The 23,296-nt window shown below is 40.9% G+C and overlaps 1 protein-coding gene across 3 annotated transcripts in view; it reads right to left on the reverse strand.

Moving 5' to 3' along the window:
* Positions 1–23,296, reverse strand: part of GALK2 (galactokinase 2) — a 138,930-nt gene that overhangs the window by 109,870 nt on the left and 5,764 nt on the right. The window contains exons 1-3 of one of the 3 annotated variants that reach the window (XM_006085985.3): positions 19,303–19,496; positions 8,852–8,940; positions 4,105–4,228 (exon numbers count right to left, since the gene is read on the reverse strand). In XM_006085985.3, coding sequence (XP_006086047.1) covers positions 4,105–4,228; positions 8,852–8,940; positions 19,303–19,355 — 266 coding nt within the window. In that variant the 5' untranslated portion in view covers positions 19,356–19,496. Of the gene's footprint in view, positions 1–4,104; positions 4,229–8,851; positions 8,941–19,302; positions 19,497–23,296 lie in introns of those variants that run through there. The other 2 variants (XM_006085986.3, XM_023751675.1) reach the window with 2 other exon arrangements.

Here is a 23,296-nt window from a genome sequence, read left to right on the forward strand (position 1 = left end):
TGGGGCACCACACCCTGTCACACACAGAGCAGGTCCGATCAGGGGGTTGGTGCGCCGACCTTGTCAAACACAGAGCCACCGGGCAATTAGGGGATTGGGGAGCTCCCCCCTATCAGGCACAGAGCAGGGCTGATCAGGGGGTTGGGGTGCCTTCCCCTGTCACGAACAGAGCAGGGCAGATAGGGAGGTTGTGGCCCCACCCCCTGTCACACACAGAGCCACAGGGCGATCAGGGGGTTGGGGAGCTCCTCCCTATCAGGCACAGAGCAGGGCTGATCAGGGGGTTTGGGCGCTGCCCCCTGTCACGCTGATCCCGGTGCCGGGAGCCTCGCTGCTCCGCTGATCCCGGTGTCGGGAGGCATATTACCCTTTTACTATATAGGATAGAGGCCTGGTGCATGGGTAGGGGCTGGCTGGTTTGCCCTGAAGGGTGTCCTGGATCAGGGTGGGGGTCCCCACTGGGGTGCCTGGCCAGTCTGGGTGAGGGGCTGAGGGCTGTTTTCCGGAAGCGGGTGACTGAAGCTCCCAACTGCTCCTTTTTTTCTTTTTTTTTTTTTATTCTGGCCAGCTTTAGCTCTGAGGCCTCGCTGCTGAAAACATCGATACAATGTTGCGGTCCGGCTGGCTGAAGCCTGGCTGAATGAAAGCCGGTTTCTGGGGTTTTGTTTAGCTTCTTATTTGCAACATAGTACATAGTTGCTTAGAGTTGCAGCTGAGAGGCCGGCAGCGGCAGGCGAGGAACGTTGGAGTTCGCCGTCACTGGAGCAAGCAAGCCTCCCTGCTCGCTTCAGTGCATGGCTGCCAGCCGCCATCTTGGCTGACAGTTAATTTGCATAAGGATATGCTGATTAGCCAATGGGAAGGGTAGCAGTCGTACGCTAATTACCATGTTTTTCTTTTATTAGTGTAGATAGCCAAAAACTGCAAATGATCTAAGTGCCCATCAATGGTGAATAAATTATGGTATCTCCATGCAATGAATGCTACACAACGTGTGAAAAATTCTGGGAGGCATGCTGCATACTTCCTATGGGTACTGGTGGAATAAAGCCCCTTATCCTCAGCAGAGAATACTTGCCTTGATAATTTACCTCTGCTTCCCTAACTCATTCTCCATGCTGTCTCACTACCACTCCTCATGCTGGAGTATTGCCAAATACTCCACCTTCATCCAAGTCTGTCTCAGGCTCAGCTTTTGTGAAAAAATAAAATAAAGTTGAAACCCCATATTTATAGTGATAGGAATGGTTAAGTGAATTTGAGTAAATCAATATGACAAATTATTATGCACCCGCTATTAAATATTTGCAAACAATGACACAAAATTGTGTTTGAGATAATGTAAGGTTTTCTTTAAATGGTCCAAAATGTATGTAACATATATTATCAATTATGCAAAGTAAATAGAAAATAAAAGGATCTTATACAATAAGTTCCATATAAAGGTAAGGAATTTCTATATCTTGCACAACCTGGTATAATGCCTTTTCAAAGGCACACATAAAATAACTGCAGAGTAACAATAAGTCAAAAATACAACGTGCCAATTATATGCCAAATATTTTTTTTTACTCACTGTGCATGAATTTCATGTACTGGGCCTCTAGTATGCATATAAGATCTTTGGTTAACATCTTCCTGCCCAACCTCCCTCATTCCCTCTGAGATTGTCAATCTGTTCCATGTTTCCATGGCCCTGGTACTATTTTATTCATCAGTTTATTTTGTTCATTAGATTCCTTGTTTGTTTCTTTTGATTTTTAGATTCAGTTGTTGACAGATATGTATTTATTGCCACTTTCTTGTTCATATTTTGTATCTTTTTTGTTCTCCTTCTCCTCCTTCTTCTTCCTCTGCTTAAAGAATACCCTTCAACAGTTCATGTAATACCCATTTGGTGGTGATGAACTCCTTTAGGTTTTTCTAGTCTGGGAAGCTCTTTATCTAACCTTCAATTCTAAATGATAGCTTTGCTGGGTAGAGTAATCTTGGTTGTAGGTGCCAGCTATTCATTGCTTTGAATATTTCTTGCCACTGCCTTCTGGCCTGCAAAGTTGAGAAATCAGCTGACAATCGTATGGGTACTCCCTTGTAGGTAATTAACTGTTTTTCTCTTATTGCTTTTAAGATTCTCTCTTTGTCTTTAACCCTTGGCATTTTAATTATGATGTGTCTTGGCCTCTTTGGGTTCATCTTGATTGGGCCTCTCAGGCTTCCTGGACTTGTAAGTCTATTTCTCTCACCAGGCAGGGAAGGTTTTTTGTCATTATTTCTTCAAATAGGTTTTCAATATCTTGCTCTCTCTCTTCTCCTTCTGGCACCCCCATAATTCAGATGTTGGTACGTTTGAAATTGTCCCAAAGGCTCCTTACACTGTCTTCATATTTTTGGATTCTTTTTTCATTTTGCCCTTCTGATTGTTTTTTGTTTCTTCATATTCCAACTCATTGATTTGATTCTCAGAATCCTCTATTCTACCGTTGAATCCCTGTAGATTATTCTTTATTTCAGTTAGTGTATGCTTAATTTCTGACAGGTCCTTTTCCATGTTTTTGAACTTCTCACTGAGAGCCTTGAAAGTCTCACTAAGTCTGCTGAAGCTCTCATTAAGATCCTTAACCAACCTTATAACCATTGTTTTGAACTCTGTATCCAGTAGTTTGCTTACTTCCATTTTATTTATTTCTTTTTCTGGAGATTTCTTCTGTTCTTTCATTTGTGACATTTTTCTTTATCTTCACATTTTGGCTGCTTCCCTGTGTTTGTTTCTATGTATTCATTAGAGCTTCTATGTCTCCTGGAATTGGTAGAGTGACATTGTGTAGTAAGTGTCCTGTAGGGCTCAGTAGCTCAGACTCCCCAGTCACCTGAGCTGAGAGCACTAGGTGTGCCCTTGTGTGGGCTGTGTGCACAGTCTTGTAGTTGAGCTTTGATTGCTGTTGGTGTCACTTGGAGGAGTTGACCTTGAGACCAATTAGGTGTAAGGACCAGCAGCATCTACAATGGAAGAGTTGGTATGCAAGAGATGCCCCTGTGGAGCAGGACTTGCTTCAGTGGTGCTTTGGTGCTCACTGAGTCTGCCCCTTGAGTGTGTCATTTGTGGATGTATAGAGCTGTAATCTGGTATGGTCTGAAGCTGTCCACCAGGTGCACTGGCTCTGGAGCCTCCTGGGAGGTGCAAAGTCAGCCACTGCCTGGAGCCACATGGCAGAAGCTACAGAGCAATCAGCAGATGACTGCTACTTGTGTTGGGCTTGGAAGTGCCTAGGTGAGGCCAAGCTATAAAGTAAGGCACGCTGGTGCTAGTGCCAGGTCTTGGACCTCTTACTGATAGGTATGGGGCATGCTGACATGCTAGTTAGCTACTGCTTGTTTGAGAGATTTTAGGAAAGTCTGAAGCCTGAGCCAGGACAGGTTGTTCATACGGAAAAGCCTCTGCAAACAGCTTGGGTGAGGCAGTCTTGATGTACTTTCTTCTTTACTTCTCTAGTTATAGGACTTCTATTCAGCCAGATTTCAGGAGGTTCTGAGTGATGGCTGTTCTGTATTTTAGTTGTAATTTTGATGTGGCTGTGGGAGGTGGTGAGTACCAGCATTTATCTACACTGCCATCTTGGTTCTCCTTCTTCAGTAAATATTTCTCTTTTTGTTGTTAATCCTCACTCGAGGATATTTTTCCATTGATTTTTAGAGAGAGTGGAAAAGACGGAGAGAGACAGAGAGAGATAAACATCAATGTGTGAGAGACACATCGATTGGTTGCCTCTAGCACATGCCCCAACCAGAGCCAGGAATTGAGCCTGCAACTGAGGTATGTGCCCTTGACTAGAATCTGTAGTCTGTGGGACAATGCTCTAGCCACTGAGCCAAACCAGCTAGGGCTAGTAAATATTTCTTAAATGAATGAGAGAACAAACAAAATAAACAAATATTAAATAGTAGCCTTAGATTATTTTGCAAGTCAGATACAAATTTTCAATAAACTAAATCATTTATTATAAAGTTGACAGCTCCTAAAGAGTTCATTTGGATATAAATACAAACACACACACACACACACACACACACACACACACGCACATAGTACCAATCCTAAATACTCACGGGTACAAGGGATTTGTATTGGCCAGTTGGAGAGTGTGTGTTTTTACAGGTTCCACAGCTATTAACATATCTTGTTCTACAGCCATAGGAAGAACAGAATATCCACAGTAATCTATATGTTCTCCTAGGAAAAAGAGAAAGCATTTTTTATCATTGAAAACTTACAACACAAGAGTAACACAAGTTGACACTGAGGAAAAAACTTGACCACAAGCTAGGTTTTAACAGAAAATAAAATACTATGGGCAGAAACTGATTGGGGTTTCTTTTTCTCCCAGATATCTGAGCCAGGAACTTCTGCTAGCAGAAGTATATTAGTTATTATTTTCTATCAATTTTAGAGTTCTTAAAACCTTCATAAGTTTTTTTTCCACTTTCTGATTCATAATGAACACTTTCAAATAATTGTAAAGCATCAAGAGCACTATCTCCTTTTTCTGTTGTTTTTTGTATCAACTTTTAAAATATGAATGATTGAAGCCTTTAGCACACTCTCCCTTATATTAACACTATGTGAGTCCCACTCTCTTCCTTACTAAAGAATGAGGTCACCAAAGGTGAGGGTTTTGCTTTATTTTTCTTTGTGGTCTAACCAAATGCCTGGCACTAGTAAGTTGTGTTGAATATGCTCCACATAGCTAGGATAAAGAAAAAGAAGCTGGAAGAAGAATATTTATTCTGTATTACTTTATATATAGTAAGCAAATATAGGAAGTAAACTATTCTTTTAATTCTAATTCTTCCATGAAACACCAGGAAGAATTGTCTTCTATTATACCATAATGTCTTCAAATTATCACTTAAATTCAAGGTTGTTATACATAAGATTTAACTACAAAATAACAATTCAAGAAGGTGGGTTAAACAAGCTCATTTATATTTACCCATACCAGGTTTTTTTGTTTGTTTGTTTTATTTTTTTTTAATTGATTCAGAGAGAAAGGGAAAGGGAGAGAGAGAGACATCAGTGATGAGAGAGAATCATTGATTGGCTGCCTCCAGCACAACCCACACTGGAGCCTGCAACCCAGGCATGTGCCCTGACCAGGAAGTGAACCATGACTTCCTGGTTCATAGGTCTATGCTCAACCACTGAGCCATGCTGGCCGGGCCCTATACCAGGTTTTTATATCTGACTAGTGGCCCGATGCACAAAATTCATGCACATTAAAAGGGAATTAATTAGAGGAAATATTTTAATATTGCTATTTACCCTTTCTCTATAATAGAAGTGTCAGAGATGAAAGAAAATTAGTACAATGTATATGAAAATCTCCCTCCTGTCAGAGTCTGGGGCATGCTGCGGGACCCAGAGTCAAGTCCCTGCCAACCCACATGCACCTCAAAATCACATGAGATCCAGACCCGGCCGGCCCCACCCCCATAAAGCCCCACAGGGCTGAGGGCGCAGCCTCAGGTCCCCCGTCAAGCCCCACTGGGCAGGGGGTGCAGCCTCAGGTCCCCCAGCCTGGCACCGGGGCGAGGGGTGTGGCCTCAGGTCCCCTGGCCCCAGAGCGAGGGTGCAAGGGTGTGACAACCATTTGCATATTAGCTCTTTGTTAGATTGAATTGCTGATCTCGCAGACGTTGATCAACCGGGAAATGAATAGAAGGCAATTCAATTGCATAATCATATTTTTTAAACAAATATTATTTTACATGTTCTTACAGATAACAAACCTTTTCTTTCTATATTGATATAGAATTGATATATTATTTATAAAATAATAAAACAGACTTCTGGTCAAGATGGCAGAGTCCTCCCATAACCACATGAAAAATACAACTAAACTACAGAACAACCATCATTCAGAACCACCTGAAAAGGAAAAAAATGAAAACTCTGGAGACCAGTATTGCTATAATTCTTTGGTCTCCAGGTCTAGCCAGACCTCAATGTTCCCAGCAAACCTTTTGTTTTTCCAGTCATCTCCCTCTCCTATCCTTCTTCACAAGGCTATTTCAAATTTTCTGCCTTCTCCTTAAACTTACAACTCCTCCCAATTCCCCCCCATAAGAACTCTCTCAACCTTCTATGCAAAAATTATACATTTACCTGTATCCTTTTCTTCCTTGCCTTCTGTTAAAAAGAGTCATCCCTAGCCAGTTTGGCTCAGTGGATAGAGCGTCATCCTGTGGACTAAAGGGTCCCCAGTTCGATTCTGGCCAAGGGCACATACCTGGGTTGTGGGCTCCATCCCTCCCAGTGGGGGACCTGCAGGAGACAGCCAATCAATGATTCTCTCTCATCATTGATGTTTCTATCTCTCTAGCTCTCTCCCATCCTCTCTGAAATCAATAAAAATATATTTATTTAAAAAAAAAGTCAAAGAGGCCCTCTTCCTATGCTCTAAATACCAGCCCTCTTGCCCTCTAGGGAATTCTGCTCCATCAGTTCCTCTCTTCTCAGATGTCTTCAATCTCCACTGGATTTACTAGATTGCCCTTCCCTCCTCATTTAAACATCCCATATTTTTTAAATCCTCCATCATTTGCTTTGAAATAAAATAAGATCACCTGAGTGGATAATAATTGAAGCTATTGGGTATATGGGAGTTTATTATATTACTAGAGGCCCAGTGCATGAAATTCATGCACTCAGGGGGGTCCCTCAGCCCAACCTGTGCCCTCTCGCAGTCCGGGAGCCCTCGGGGGATGTCCGACTGAAGGCTTAGGCGGGGAGCGGGCCTAAGCCGGCGGTCGAACATCTTTAGTGCTGCCATGGAGGCAGGAGAAACTCCTGCCACCACAGCTGCACTGGCCAGCCATGAGCCTGGCTTCTGGCTGAGTGGCGCTCCCCCTGTGGGAGCACACTGACCACCAGGGGCAGCTCCTGCATTTAAGCGTCTGCCCCCTGGTGATCAGTGCACATCATAGCCGTTCAGTCGATTTGCATATTAGCCTTTTATTATATAGGATGCAAATTACTTTTTTGTATGTTTACATTTTTCATTTTAAAAGTTTTTTTTTAATCCTCCTTTGAATCCTGAAGTTTTCTCAGTTCTCCATCCTATTTTCTCTCAATAAAAACAAATCATTCTCACATGAAGACTGCCACTGTTCCAGTTTTATACATTATGGCATCCTAGCACAGGTTAGGTATTCAATAAATATTGATGAAATGGATATGATCACACCTCATGCCATAGTGTTTAAATATGATTTTAACTGGATAGGGAGCTGTGTAAGTTCCTGTTGTGGATGGAAAAGGGGCTTCTATGGAAAGTCATCTCACAGAGTGATCTGATCATAACTGGGCAGGTTACGGTTGGTAGTCATGTCCCAGGCAAATAACTTCTTTAGTAAAGGCTTATCTTTGCCTTAAGCAAGCCCTGTCCATTGTTTCTGTGCATCTAGGTTAACAACTTTGAAATGGTCCTTCAGAACTCTCCTTCAAAAGGTTGAATTTAACTATCCTGTACTTCAATCCCTGAATTGCTTTCTCCCACCATCATGTAATCTTTCTTATTTTCCTTCCTTAATCTCAAATGCATAAAAGAAACTGCAAAACTTTCTCCTGGGCATTTGTGATCTTGCTCCCAGCTCATGTTGTCAGTGTGGCTCAAATAAACTCTTATAAATAAATGTTTTAAAAGCAATCATTCTTCAGGTCACCACATAATTAAAAGCGAGGAATTAGCCCTAACCAGTTTGGCTCAGTGGATAGAGTGTCAGCCTGTGAACTGAAGAGTCCCAGGTTCAATTCCGGTCAAGGGCATGTACCTTGGTTGCGGGCACATCCTCAATAGGGGATGTGCAGGAAGCAGCTGATTGATGTTTCTCTCTCATCGATGTTTCTAACTCTCTATCCCTCTCCCTTCCTCTCTGTAAAAAATCAATAAAAATATATTTAAAAATAAATAAATAAAATGAAAGTGAGGAATTAGCCCTAGCCAGTTTGGCTCAGTGGATAGAGCATCGGCCTGCGGACCAAAGGGTCCCAGGTTCAATTCCAGTCAAGGGCACGGACCTCAGTTGCAGACTCCTCCCTAGCCTGGGCCCTAGTCAGGATGTGTGCAGGAGGCAACCAATCAATGTATTTCTCTCACATGGATGTTTCTCTCTGTCTTCCGTCTCTTCCACTCTCTCTAAAAGTCAATGGAAAAATATCCTTGGGTGAGGGTCAACAAAAAAAATAAAATAAATAAAAACGAGAAATTACAGGATTTTCAGTATTCTTCTAATACAATGAGTAAACGTAAAATCATCAAAATTACTCACCACAGTCTAAAAATGTAACCTGAAGCACAGAAAAATATTTTAATTCCTCATGAAACAACATTAATAACTAGTTTCAATAAATTTTTTAAATGAATGGGAAAAATTAACAATAACACAGATTAGGAAAGATGAAAGTATAGTGTGGTTTCTTATGTAAAAGCTCGAGTAGGTATATGTGAAATAATCTATTTTTTCAGTTCTCCTGGGAAAAAAATAAGAAAATAATGTATTAACAAAAACTTGGATCTTGCCCTGGCTGGTTTGGCTCAATGGATAGAGTGTTGGCCTGCAGACTGAGGGGTCCCAGGTTCGATTCCGGTCAGGGGCACATGCCTGGGTTGCGGGCTTGATCCCCAGTGGGGGGCGTGCAGGAGGCAGCCGATCAGTGATTCTCTCTCATCATTGATGTTTCCTGTCTCTCTCTCCCTCTCCTTTCCTCTCTGAAATCAATAAATATATATATATTTTTAAAAACTTGGATCTTATCAAAGGAGGAAAAAAATTAGAGAAGGAACTTTTGAAATACCTATTATGTTGACCCTTCCTGGTGCTCGAACATAAAACTTGGGAATGGATCCAAACTTAGAATTAAATATCTCCTTTAGCTTCAGCAATCTGAAAATAAGAGTAGAAGATGTCAGAATATCCACATAATAGAAAAATCCATAAAATACACACATGCAAACATATTTCATATACTTACCATCATTAATTATCCTTAAAAAGTTAAAAAAAAAAAAGCAAAATCTTTTACTGACATACTTCCTTTAGAACCCCAAGAATAAAAAACATTGTAACTCCCTAAGTGACATTCTAAGAGTTTGGACGTTCTTTCATAGACACAAACCTGGCACATCTTATTGTGCCAGAAAGTAAGGTAGTGCTGAAACAATGATGTAACATGTCAGGACACAGGAGCCCACAAAGAGGATCCCACTGCCCAAATCTGAAACAACTTGATCAACATAGTAATAAAGACAACATATTATAACCCACAGAATAAAACAGAAATCAGTATGTCCATACTAACATAAATAACTGGAAGAGCCCTAGCTGGTTTGGCTCAGTGGATAGAGCATCGGCCTGCGGACTGAAGGGTCCTGGGTTTGATTCCAGCCAAGGGCACATTCCTGGGTTGGGGGCTCAATCCCCAGTAGGGGACATGTAGGAGGCAGCAGATTGATGATTCTCTCTCATCATTGATGTTTCCATCTCTTCCTTCCTCTCTGAAATCAATAAAAATATATTTTTAAAAAATATCTGGAAGAAAATGAAAAACACTTTATTACACTAAAATGACAAATAATAAATGTAAAAAATATGAAAAAAATTGAAAATCATCATTTAGTGACCATCATAGTAATAATTTTTTATTCAGCCAAGGATCATCAATGGATGCTAAAACCAGTAAATAGAAGTTTGATATGAAACAGAACATTAACATATTTTTTAAATATTTCATCAAAAGATACTTAATAGTTACAGAAAAAAAATAGTAACTTTACAGTGGAAAAACCAGGCAGATGTGTCCTTAACCAAGTGATCCCAGTTAACAGCATTGGTAATGGAAAAATAGACATCATGTGCCTCCTGATATGATATACTGAGAAAACAAAATTACTTTATTGTAGTATTCTTACCAAAAAGAGATAAAGTAAATCTAATAATGAAGAAATATTATATAAAGTCTGTTAAAGGGAAAAGAATTTTAAAGTATAATCATGACTCTTCCACAGGTATAAAATACACATGTGTTGAACATTTTTATCTCATTAACTAATGACAAAACATGTTATCTCATTAACACTTGACAAAACTCACTGGGGAGTGAATAGAAGGTGGGTCATAGGAAGGCAAGGCAGAAAGAAAGAAATCCAATAGGAAGCCATTGTAGTAAATCTAGAGAGAAATGCTGAGGGTACACTAGTGGTGGAGATAGAGAAGGGTGAAAATTAAATTGATATTAAGAAAGTCTAATCCATAGGTATCAGTGACCAATTAGGTGTGGGCAAGAGAAAGACGTTTTTCTAGCTTATTTAACTCCACTAGCCTCAATAGGGGCTATTTCTGCCTATGAAAATCACATACAGACAAAATTTCAAGCAGAACTTGAACCCTTATTAATTTGCTTTTATAAACACTGCAAACACAAACAAAATGAAGTACTAACAGCACATTAGAATAAGTCGCCTAAAATGTGTTTTAGTAAAATGATTTTGAGTTATTAAATTTTGCATTATTTTCCCAGACTACCCCAGGAAAACAGTCTGTTCATGCCTTACTGTAACTACTCCATCACCAAGAGGCTTACCATACAACACTCCTGCCTTTGAAATTCAAATGCAAAGAGGCTGTAAAGGAAAGTATTTTTCTCAAAGAATAGAAAGAACTGGTGTACACAATGTTTTCCTAAACCTCATACCTAATCTATGATAATAAAAGCGTAATATGCTAATTAGACCAGACGTCCTTCTGGACGAAGCCACGGCGGCGGGGGGCGAGGCAGAGGGGGCAGAGGAAGCAGAGGTGGCAGAGGCCCCCGGCCGCCGCCGCAGCAGGGGCTGAGCACCTTCCATGAATTTCATGCATCGGGCCTCTAGTCTATACATATAAAAGCCAAGTGACCGGTAAGACTGGAACGACCGGTTGCTATACGTGCACTGCAGCCAGCCAACCAGCCTGATGGGGGTGGGGCCAGCCAGCCAACCTCCCTCAGCCCCTCCCCACAACCAGCCCCCGCAACCTCAATTGGGGGTGGGGCCAGTGGCCAACCTCCCACGTCCTCCCCCCATCCCCCCACCCCCGCCAGCTGGCCCAGATATGTCGGGGCGGGCTGGCCTGGACCCCACCCATGCATGAATTCGTGCACCAGGCCTCTAGTCCTCTGATAATGAAGCAATATGGCTATAATTGGGAGAGTAGCTATATTTTTATCACACTGGGCTAGTCACCAGCAAGACTCCATCGCTTAAAATGTTGTCACTTAAAGTATGCCTCCAAAAAGAGTACAGTGAGCATTTCCAATATGAACATAAGAGTTCCTACAAAGATCACATTGTTAAAGGCAGAAATGGTCAAATTATCACCACACTAATTGCTGAATCTGGGGCTCTAAATGCTCTTTGGACTTCAGATCTTTTTTAACAGCAGTTTTAGTAACAGAACTTGAGAAACAAAAACATGACTGTAGTGAATGAAATAGATTTCAATATAAGGACTGATTCTCCAAGGACCCTCGGGTGACCAAATGGCTGATTGCAAAGAATGAATTAAAATTTTAAGAGAAAAGACATGTATCTTTAGTTTGACTATATGACCTTAGACAAGTCTCCTATACTATCTGTGCTTCTGTTTTGTCTTCACTATCAGGATAACAAGAAAAATATGAATTTTAATACTAATTTAAGAATACTTGGCTGTGAATATGTATTTTCATGGTGAAGGGAATCAAAACTTGCCCCTTCAAAATAAGTCATTTGGCAGGAGGATTATTTTGAGCTGAAGGCAATTTAAGAAATAGCAAACACAGGAGGAGCTCTCTACTCTCCTTCTATCTACCTATAAGCAGGGCATAGATTTCCCTTTCTGTACTTGTCTCATTCCTTCTCCCATACCAAGAGATGAAGACTCTTATCACTGAAGACTTCACTAACAAATCTATGTAAACAAACCTTACTACAATAGCCCTTATTATCTTCCATTAGCTCCCCCCATATAGTCACCTTCCCACAACTTGCCATCCTACAAGCCCAAACCCCTTCTTTTTGTCTAGTCATTTATCACCCTTTGTTAAAATGGTACATAACCTCCCAGCCGTAATCACTTCCTTGGGTTTTCACTTTTCTGGAAGCCTCCATGTGAATGTGAAATAAACCTTTTCTCCTGTTAATCTATCTTTTGTCAGTTTAATTCACAGGCACCAGCTCCTAAACTTAAGAGAGTAGAGGAAAACTTTTCCTCACTTAAAATCATAATTTTAATGAGTTGTTCTGTCCCTCATTTTCCTCAACTACAAATTGAGGATAATGATAGAAGTTACTGCAAAGGTTTGTTATGAGAATAACAAGAGCCCAGCCGCAATGGCTCAGTAGTTGAGCATCGACTTATGAACGAGGAGGTTACTGTTTGATTCCCGGTCAGGGCAAATGCCCAGGTTGCGGGCTCAATCCCTAGTGGGGGGGCGTTCAGGAGGCAGCCAGTCAATGATTCTCTCTCATCATTGATGTTTCTATTCCTCTCTCCCTCTCCCGTCCTCTCTGAAATCAGTAAAATACCTAGGAATAAACTTAGCAAAGAACATGAAAGACCTATATACTGAAAATTACAAAGCATTATTAAAAGAGATTAAAAAGGGCAAAACAAAATGGAAAAATATCCTGTGTTCATGGGTTGGAAGGATCAACATAGTTAAAATGGCAATATTACCCAAAGCAAAATACAGATTTAAGGCAATCCCCATCAAAATTCCAATGTCATTTTTTAAAGAAATAGAACAAGGAATCATCAGATTTGTATGGAACCACACAAGACCCCAAATAGCCAAAGCAATCCTGAGAAAAACGAACAAAGCTGGAGGTATCATGCTACCTGCCTTCAAATTATACTACAGAGCTACGATAATCAAAACAGCATGGTATTGGCAGAAAAACAAATATGCAGATCAATGGAACAGAATAGAGAGCCCAGCTATAAAACCACATGTAAATGGACAGTTAATTTTCAACGAAGGAGCCAGAAACACACAATAGAGTAAAGACAGTCTCTTCAATAAATGATGCTGGGACAACTGGAAAGCCACACGTGAACAAATGCAACTGGATTACAATTTGTCCCCATGTACAAAAACTAATTCAAAGTGGATCGAAGACCTAAATATAAGACCTGAAACAATAAGTTACATAGAAAAAATATAGGTACCAAACTTATGGACCTTGGTTGTAGAGAACATTTTATAAATTTGTCCCCAAAGGCAAAGGAAGCAAAGGCAAAAATAAATGAATGGGACTGCATCAAACTAAAAAGCTTCTGCACAGCCAAAGAAACTGACAACAAAACAAAGAGGCAGCCAACCAGATGGGAGATAATATTTGCAAACAGTAGCTCTGACAACGGTTTAATTTCCAAAATGTCTAAAGAACTCATAAAACTTAACACCGAACAAATAAACAACCCAATCTAAAAGTGGGCAGAACACGTGAAAATATACCTCTCCCAAGAAGACATAGGAACAGCCAATAGATATATGAAAATATGTTCAACCTCACTGGCAATTAGGGAAATGCAAATCAAAACTTCAATGAAATCCCACCTCACACCTGTTGGAGTGGCCATTAGCAACAAGACAAGTAATAAGTGTTTGGAGAGGTTGTGGGAAAAAGGGAACCCTGATTCACTGCTGGCAGGAATGTAGACTAGTACAACCACTATGGGAAGCAGTCTGGCGATTCCTCAAAAAACTAAGAATAGTGCTACCATACGACCCAGAAATCCCTCTTCTGAGTGTATACTCGAAAACCTTGAAATCGTGTGTTTGCAAAGATATATGCACCCCTATGCTCATTGCAGCATTATTCACGGTGGAAGACATGGAAACAACCAAAGTGTCCTGCAATAGAGGACTGGATAAAGAAGATGTGGTACAAAAAACACAGTGGAATGCTACTCAGTCATAAGAAGGGATGAAATAGCACCATATGCAACAACATGGATTGACCTTGAGAACATTATGGTAAGAGAAATAAGTCAGTCAGAAAAAGTTAAAAACCATATGATTTCATATGAAGGGGGGGCTCTCTTCTCCGCATCCAGCACTGAGAGAGAGAGACGAACCGGTTCTTTTAAGTAGGAGGCGCTTTGGGGATTTGAGAAAATGAAAAGACAGACACAGAAATAGAATAAAAGCTTTGCCGGGGGTGTGGCGTCTGTCCTCTGATGGAGGGACAGACACAGAGAGCCAGCCAGCACCGGAAATCGCTTTAATAAATACTCGAATAACAGGAAGGTACATCACATCTGGGTGGGCCTTGAGTTCCTGGCGACATCATGAGATCCGACCCTTAACACTGGGCGGGAAAGTCAAACTGAGTGGCGTCCCAGTTTCTTGACCAGGTCCGCCCCCAGTGGCTCTGCCTGCGCTCTGAGTTTCAGTGACAAATTTAAACCGAGTGTTTGCTAGCAGCCCTCAACAATTTCACTCATATGTGGGATATAAAACTGAAACTCGTGAACACAAACAGCAGTGTGGTGGTTGCCAGAGGGAAGGGGGGGGCGGTGAAGGGAGTCCTAATATATGGTGACAGGAGATTTGACTTTTGGTGGTGGGCACATGGTGCATTACACAGATCTCATAACTTTGAAACCCACACCTGAAACCTATATATTCATGTTAACCAATGTCACCCCCATAAATTTAACAAATAAATAAAGTCACACAAAAAAATAAAGCTCTTGACATGCTGGGAAAAACGGAAATGTCCTTACTTTAACAAAGGCTATTTACCAGAAACAGCAAACATCATATTTGATGACAAAATGTTAGAAATGTTCCCATTAAAAGCAGAATCAAGACAAGAGTGCTATCATTCAACACTGTACTACACTGCATAAAATATAAAAGACATCAAAAAGTTTAAGTGCTAGACTGGGAACAATATTGCATAATATATTTTAAAAAACAAATTGTTTATATCAAAAAATCCATACATTCATACAAAAAATAATATATAAAAGCTCCTGAAAACTAACAAAAAACAGACCATCTAATAACATCTTTTTTTGCAGGGCCATTTGACATAAACAATCAAAATTTTATTTTTAAAAGATATATTTTTTTAATTTGATTTCAGAGAGGAGGGGAGAGGGAGAGGGATAGAAACATCAATGATGAGAGAAAATCATTGATCAGCTGCCTCCTGCATGCCCCCCACTGGGGATTGAGCCCACAACCTAGGCATGTGCCCTGACTGGGAATCGAACCGTGACCTCCTGGTTCATAAGTCACTGCTCAACCACTGAGCCATGCATGCCAGCTGGGCAACAATCAAAACAAAATTTTAAATTACTTTGGCCCTGATTCCATTTCCATGAATGAGTTTTGTTTTGTTTTTTAAGAAGATTCCATTCTTCTTCTTTTTTTTATTTCATGAATGAGTTTTAAGAGACATTCACAAAAACACTCAAAGATATATGTATAAAAATGCTGACTGTAGCATTGTTTTTAAGAGTGAAAAAATGGAAACTAAAATATACACTCTTAAATAGTTTAGCAGTTAAATAAATAATGGTAGTCATACTATTAAACACTCTTGGTCCTTAAAACAGTGAAATAAATCTGTATGGAGTGATATGGCAGAATCTCTGAGAAAAACTGTTAAGTGAAAAAAAAGTGACAGAAAAACAAATATGATTCTAGTCATATGAATATAATAATACCATTTTGTATAAAATGGTAACCATATTACAAGGATACAAGATATTATTAGGATAAAATAATCTTACAAGGATACAAATCAAATGGGTAACTTCTATGAAGGGAAGAATTGGCAGCACAGATTAGGAATCAGAGACTATAGTGAGTAAAGGAACTGTGGGATTTCCAGGCTTTCCTGAATACACTTTTACATAATCCAAATCTTTCCTATTGAGAATGCATTCACACAGCATCATTATTCATAGAGACAAAAGGTAGAAACAATCCATCAACTGATGAATGAATAAACAAAATGCGGTCTATCCATACAATAAATTTATACAATCATAAGAGGAATAACATATTGGTAACACATTACAACATGGGTGAACCTGGGAAATATATTAAGTAAAAGAAACTAGTCATGAAAACTACGTATTATATTATTTCATTTACTTGAAACTTCCAGAATAAGCAACTCTATAGAAACAGAAAGTACATTAGTGATTGCTTAGGACTGGGGGATGCAGAATTCTTTTGGGGATGATAAAAAGGTTCTAACAAGGATTATGGTAACAATTGCACAATCCTGTGAATATACTAAAAACCATTTCATTGTAAACTTTAAACAGGTAAAGTGTTTGGTATGAGAATTATGTATAAATATAGCTGTTAAAAAAATAATCCAACAATTTAAAACTTAATTCCAAAGGAAAGGAAAAGAGAGGAGACACCACTTTTAAAGAAAAAAATTAAGCTAGAACAGTGGAATTTAAAGTAGTTTTACAATACAGAGAACATGTAAGATTGGGATGCAGAAAAAAATCAGAGCTTCTATTTCTATTTGATCTATATATACCTAAAACCCTAATATACAAATAGACCAAACAGCAGAACCGAACAACCAGTCGCTATGACGTGTGCTGATCACCAGGGGGCACGTGCAAAACTTGGCGGGCATCGGCCACAGCGGGATGGTGGAGCAGGTGAGTGGCGGCACCAGACCAAGGCAGGGCACCAGTCGCTGTCATAGGGGCAAGCCTCTGGTGGTTACTAAAAATCTTTTGCTCCCGCGTACCACGATCCTGCCAGGTGCTGGCACCTGCTACTGGTGCCAGAGCTGCCACTCGCACCTGCTGCCGGCGCCTGGCGCCGGCCCCGATTGCTCGGTGCCATCAGCGAGTGCCAGTGGCGGCTGCCGGCTCTGATCGCCACCTCCCCCTGCTCTTGAGGGGCGATCGGGGCTGGCAGCTTCTCTCGCACTGCTGATGATGACGGCCCCACTTGCACCCACTGCCGGCACCGGCCCTGCTTGCACCCGCAGCTAGAGCCAGAGCCACCGCTTGCACCCACTGCCAGCACCCGGCACCGGTCCTGATCGCTCAGTGCCGTCAGCGGTTGCAAGCGGCAGCGGCTGCTGCCCTGATTGCCCCTGAGGGCTTCTCCACCTCCCCCTGCTCCTGAGGGGCAACCAGGGCAGCAGCTGCTACTCGTACCCACTGACAGTGCTGGCCCCGGACCCAATCGCTCCACACTGTCAGCAGGTGCGAGCAGGGCTGGCGCCATTGGCATGTGGGAGCGGTGGCAGCGGAAGTGGGGCTGCCAGCAGACAGGGGACCAGGGGCCACAGCAGGAGGGGCCAGGCAGGGGCGCGGACGATGGGCCAAGAACTGCGCCTGTGCCCACCACAGCCTTGCAGCCCACAGTTCCTTTCAAGGTGCATGAATTCGTGCACTGGGCTCCTAGTTTTTATATAAAAAGAATAGAGAAGAAATTTATCCAAATGTAAAATGTGGTTGACTAATGCCTTTATTTAGAGGATCATGTGTCCTTGAAGTTGAAGAGGCATCCTGAAGAAAGAACAGGAGTTCCACAAGAAAACAATCTGATGTTGACACTCTCATGCATTTTTTTTTCCTTTCAGCATATTGCAACATATGACCAACTAGGTGGATTTATAGATATTCTATCTAAATTTAACCTAAGTCACCCCTACTAAAATGAATAAGTGGCTGAAACATTGCTTGAAGCTAACAATCATATTGCATGCACAAGTGAAAACAAGAAAATGGCAGAGCACAAACTTATCTGACTGCTATTATGATCTCATCAGTGGCTAGCACAGAACAGTCATTTGTTGCATGAACACTGAAAGTCAAAATAGGTAAAGATCTCTAAGAAACTTTTATAAACAATTCTTCACTTTTAGTACTTGTTACCACCATTTCCCCTCCCCCACAGGGTAACTATAGAAATACTGACCATTATGATTAAAATCATATAAATCAAAAGACAGAAATTTACACATAGGTATGTTTTATGTACAAGGTGCCAGATTATTTTCATGTAACAAATTCTTCATGAATTTTATTGGAAGCATGTGTTTAACAAAGTGTCCAAATTCATTCAAATGTGTAAGGGCAACAGTACTATGCAAGGGCCTCAAGAGAATATACTGACATCCAAAGATATTCACAAGCCCTAGCCGGTTCGCTCAGTGGTTAGGGCATTGGCCCACAGACTGAAGGGTCCTGGGACCAATTCCGGTCAAGTGTGCGGGAGACAACCAATCAATGTCTCTCTCTCACATCAATATTCCTCTCTCTGTCTCTCCCCCTCCCTTCCACTCTCTCAAAAAATCAATGGAAAAAATATCCATGGGTGAGGATTAGCAAAAAACAAATAAAGACATTCACAAGTAGTCTAAAGCAGTGCTAGTCTCCATAATCAAAAATTGTGTTTCTTTCCGGTAACTAAAGGCCCACTGTTTGCTGGCTTAAGGGTGAAAAAGCACTTGCAAGTTTTAGTAAGTTATTTTATCAACTGTCACATGATGATCATATACCAGGAAGTAGGGAGAGCTTGAAAACTTAATATTAAAGAAAAAAAGTTAAGGGGGGGGGGGTAAAAATTAGAAACAGCAAAGGGGGAGGCAAAGCAATCTTAGAAAATCTGAGTCAGAATGACTTATTTCTACAAAGTATCTACAATATGCTCTCAAATGAAAAGATTGTCCACTAGGTATCACTAAGCTATTAGGTATTCCGTGGCTAAATACCAGCAGCATATTAACTCCCTAAGTGGCAATTCATAGATTCCATGATTTGTGTAAAAGAATGCACACACCAAGGGGTTTGTTTGTTTGTTTGTTTGTTTGTGGCAGGTTTGGAGTGAGGAGGTGTGTGTGTGTTTTCAGTGAATATTTTAGAAAGGAGACCTTAAAAAGCACTATCAGCCGGCAGGCAAGACAAAGAGAGAAGGGGTTTAGAGTTAATTTGGGTATTTCTGCTAAAGCCCTGCATAAGAGTATACCACCTTGAGGAAGAAAGGAAAAAGAAGAATTTGCATGGATGAAGAGAAACACACATCCCTGGCAGGAGTCAAAGTGGAAAGTGCCGCGTGGTCTTCCTTGCAAGCCCAGCGGCGCAGCCTCATAAAAATCTCAAGGCTTCTGTTCCCTCCCAGGGGAAAGCGCGCTGCCCCTGTGAAGTCAAAGCCACGGACACCATCTGCACCTCGCCAACCCAGGCGATCCCAACCCCCTAACAGCGGCGCCTCCTCTCCCCCACCTGGGATGTTCTGCCACCTGGACTCGACACGTGACAGGGCCCTCCGTGGCCATATCTAGACCCTTCTTCCTCCGGCAGCTTCCACTGGCGAAAAAAGGCTCCCAAGGTCATCACAAGACATCTGCGGCCGGAGCCCTTTCTTCCGGGCGACACAGGCCCCACCACCCTGCGGAAATCCTGCAGATTCGCTGAGGTGGCTGTTCCAGTCCGCCCTCCTCTGGCTCCTCCTCCCTGGGCCGTGGGGCTCCACGCCCTCCCAGCAGCGGTCAGGTTCAGCCCCCGGGCACCTAGTAAATTTTCTTTCCGCGTCCTAGGCTTACGTCTGAGGACAGAGTTATACGCTGGCGACTCAGGTTGCGCTCTCCGCCCCACCCCACCCCCCCGCGCCTTTTTTTTAAGTTAAGGTTTTTGTTCTTTGATGACTAGCAACTACTCCAAGACGTTTAGTTATTGCCTCTTGTGTGGGTTATTTCCAAATCAGGCAATATAAAATCGATGCAACACTTGATTTAAACGCATTTGCATTTATTCCAGATAGATGCATTGGTAGGCCCTCCTAGAACACATAGCAAAAAGAAGAAAAACATGTCTAAATCCGCAAAAGCCCTGAGCATCCAGTTCAACCCCTTCATTTTTCAGTTACCTAGAGAAATCTTAGATGCCCTGTATCAAAAAACATACCATCCCCACCCCATCACTCTACCACATTACTGTTTTCTCTCCTTCATAGTCCTCACAAGTTCTGCATAATTTCTCAGGTATTTTTTTTGTCTGTCACCACCTCCATCATCACTAACCATTACAAGGTAAGCAACTTGAGGGTAGGAACTGTGTAAACCAGCACCCAAATTAGATTTTTAATCAATGGGTAAGATGAACTGAATGAACGACTGGAAGGTGAAGTGACTTGCTAATTGGTAGCAAAACTTGAATTAAACTTCAGGTCTGTTAACTCTCTAGGGCACTTTTTACCCCAGAATGCTGAGATTAAACACAAGCAAGGGCAGTTAGTAATACACCTATCCCAAGGTCCCCTAGCTGAGGAAGTTTGGGCCAACACGACACAAACAGTAGGGTAGTAGCATAACCCAGAGAGATTCAATAAGTTGTCACTCCAGAATTTCTACATGTCTACAGTGGGGAAGGGAAAATTGGAGATGAAGGCTAAAGTGCGAATTGACGATATCAAAGTGGAGTAAAGGGTTGCAGCCCTTTGGCACCTGCTTGCATTGTTACTGTAAGTGGAACATCATGGAAACAAAGCTACTCTGATCTCAGGACTACTTTCTATTATTTCAGTCCCTCCTTATCACTAACAAATAAAGAGATTATATCTTTTTGAACCCCAATAAATCCTAGTATGGTGTTTATTCTGGTTTACTCTTGAGTAAGGGGAGGCATTATCGTCACTTCTGTAAATAGGTTTGAAGAAGGAGAGAATCTAAGTTAAAAAAAAGTAAAACTTTTAGGAACATCAATAAATATGGAAAAGGAAAGATCATTTTTTAAACTTTGCAAACATTGTTTTTTATTAGTCCCAACAAACTCATCTCATATAATATTTTTAAATGAATGCAATGACTATAGAAACTCTGTTTCATAAAAGAATATTTTCTACTGAATGTGTATTTGATAACCAAATATTAAATTTGTTAAATGAAACCTGATGGCAAAGTATTAGTTTGGATCTTGCATACACTTCTAGTGCAGTCTCAGTAAAACTGATACAGACTCGAAAGCACCCTATAGAGCAGTGGTTCTCAACCTTCTTAATGCCGCGACCCTTAAATACAGTTCCTCATGTTGTGGTGACCCCAACCATAAAATTATTTTCGTTGCTACTTCATAACTGTAATTTTGCTACTGTTATGAATCATAATGTAAATATCTGATATGCAGGATGTATTTCATTGTTACAAATTGAACATAATTGCCGAAACCGGTTTGGCTCAGTGGATAGAGCGTCGGCCTGCGGACTGAAGAGTCCCAGGTTTGGTTCCGGTAGAGGGCGTGTACCTGTGTTTCAGGCACATCCCCAGTGGGAGATGTGCAGGAGGCAGCTGATCGATGTTTCTCTCTCATCGATGTTTCTAACTCTCTATCTCTCTCTCTTCCTCTCTGTAAAAAAATCAATAAAATATATTTTTTAAAAAACAAATTGAACATAATTAAAGCATAGTGATTAATCACAAAAACAATATGTAATTATATATGTGTTTTCCAGTGGTCTTAGGCGACCCCCGTGAAAGGGTCATTCGACCCCCAAAGGGGTCGCGACCCACAGGTTGAGAACCGCTGGTTTAGAGTCTTAATTATAAGCTAACAAGCTAACAGTATTTCATGATAGATTCTTAAACATAAATCTAATTAGTAAACTTGACATTGTTTCCCCTCAAAGGTTATTTGTTTCTGTTTAGATATTAAAGTATTGTAACAAACAAAATAAACACCAAAATCTAACAAAACAAAAACTTGATCCAAATTCAAAGTAAAATCATGAGTGTTCGGACCAACTCCTACATATGTTAGGTCTCGGCTTAAAAAATCACTTCCTCCAGCCCTGGCTGGTTCAGTGGCAGAAGCATCCGCAGAGAAAGGCAACTAATAGATGTGTTTCTCTCACATTGATGTTTCTCTCTCTCTCCCCTCCCCTCTCCCTCCTCTCTGCTCTCTCTAAAAAAAAGTCAATGGAAAAAATATCCTTGGATGAGGATTTATTTTTTAATTTTGAATCACTTCCTCCAAGAAATTTTCCCTGTTTCCTGTCCCCACCTCTACCTTCAAAACTATATCTCTAAGACCATAGATTAGCAATTTTCAACTGGTGTACCACAAGAGGCACACTGGTGTGCTGCAAAAAATTTTAAAACATGCAATACCTGACTATTTAGTCAGGAGCACTGACCTCTTTCCCTTCCCGTGGTCGGTAAACTGCGGCTCGCGAGCCACATGCAGCTCTTTGGCCCCTTGAGTGTGGCTCTTCCTAAGCCTTAGGAGTACCCTAATTAAGTTAATACTAATGTACCTACCTATATAGTTTAAGTTTAAAAAATTTGGCTCTCAAAAGAAATTTCAATCGTTGTACTGTTGATATTTGGCTCTGTTGACTAATGAGTTTGCCGACCACTGCCTTAGACTATCAAATTAAAAAATTACAACAGCCAATACAATAGCCATCTCGTGTGAATAAATCAAAATTATACCTATTTTTGGTCAGATCGGCATAAAAATTTTTTTGGGTGTTCAGTAGAATTCTAGTAATTAGTTTATGTGTGCCATGAGATGAAAAAGGTTGAAAATCGCTGCCATAGGTCATTTATCTGAAATAATGTTACTTCTGTAGTTACTCTGTTTGTGCAACTTCTAGAAAACCAGTTAGGAAAACGATGTGGCAGTTTCTTAAATACTGCACCCCGTTGTCCGGGGTGCAGTATTTCTTGACATAATTTTTTTTAAAAAAAAAAGTATTGCTCACAATTGGGAGAATCCAGTTCAGCAAACTATTTTGTGTATTTTTCCATTATGATAAAATATTATACTTCTTTAATGTCTTCTTTATAATGATCCTTATTCATCTCTATGTAGAATAGAGCCCTAGACGGTTTGGCTCAGTGGATAGAGCGTCGGCCTGCAGACTGAAGGGTCCCGGATTGGACTCCAGCCAAGGGCACATGCCGCGGTTGAGGGCTCGATCCCCTTTGGGATCGAGTAGTCAATCAATGATTCCCTCTCATCATTGATGTTTCTATCTCTCTCTCCCTCTCCCTTCTTTTCTGAGATCAATAAAAATACATTACAAAAAGAAAGCTTAGAATACTAGTACTAGTAGATACATCCCTCTAGTATATAATCATTTAAATAAAGGCAAAAGATAAGCTCATGATTCAGATAAATATATATTTATGTAGTTAAATATAGCATGCTAATCATTTATAAATCAATATGAAGGGAACAGAATTGTCTGTGCAAAAATGCTTTAACAAATATAGGTTGT

This window comes from Myotis lucifugus, unplaced genomic scaffold, assembly GCF_000147115.1.
Source record: "Myotis lucifugus unplaced genomic scaffold, Myoluc2.0 scaffold_23, whole genome shotgun sequence".
In the NCBI taxonomy this organism is placed as follows: domain Eukaryota; kingdom Metazoa; phylum Chordata; class Mammalia; order Chiroptera; family Vespertilionidae; genus Myotis; species Myotis lucifugus.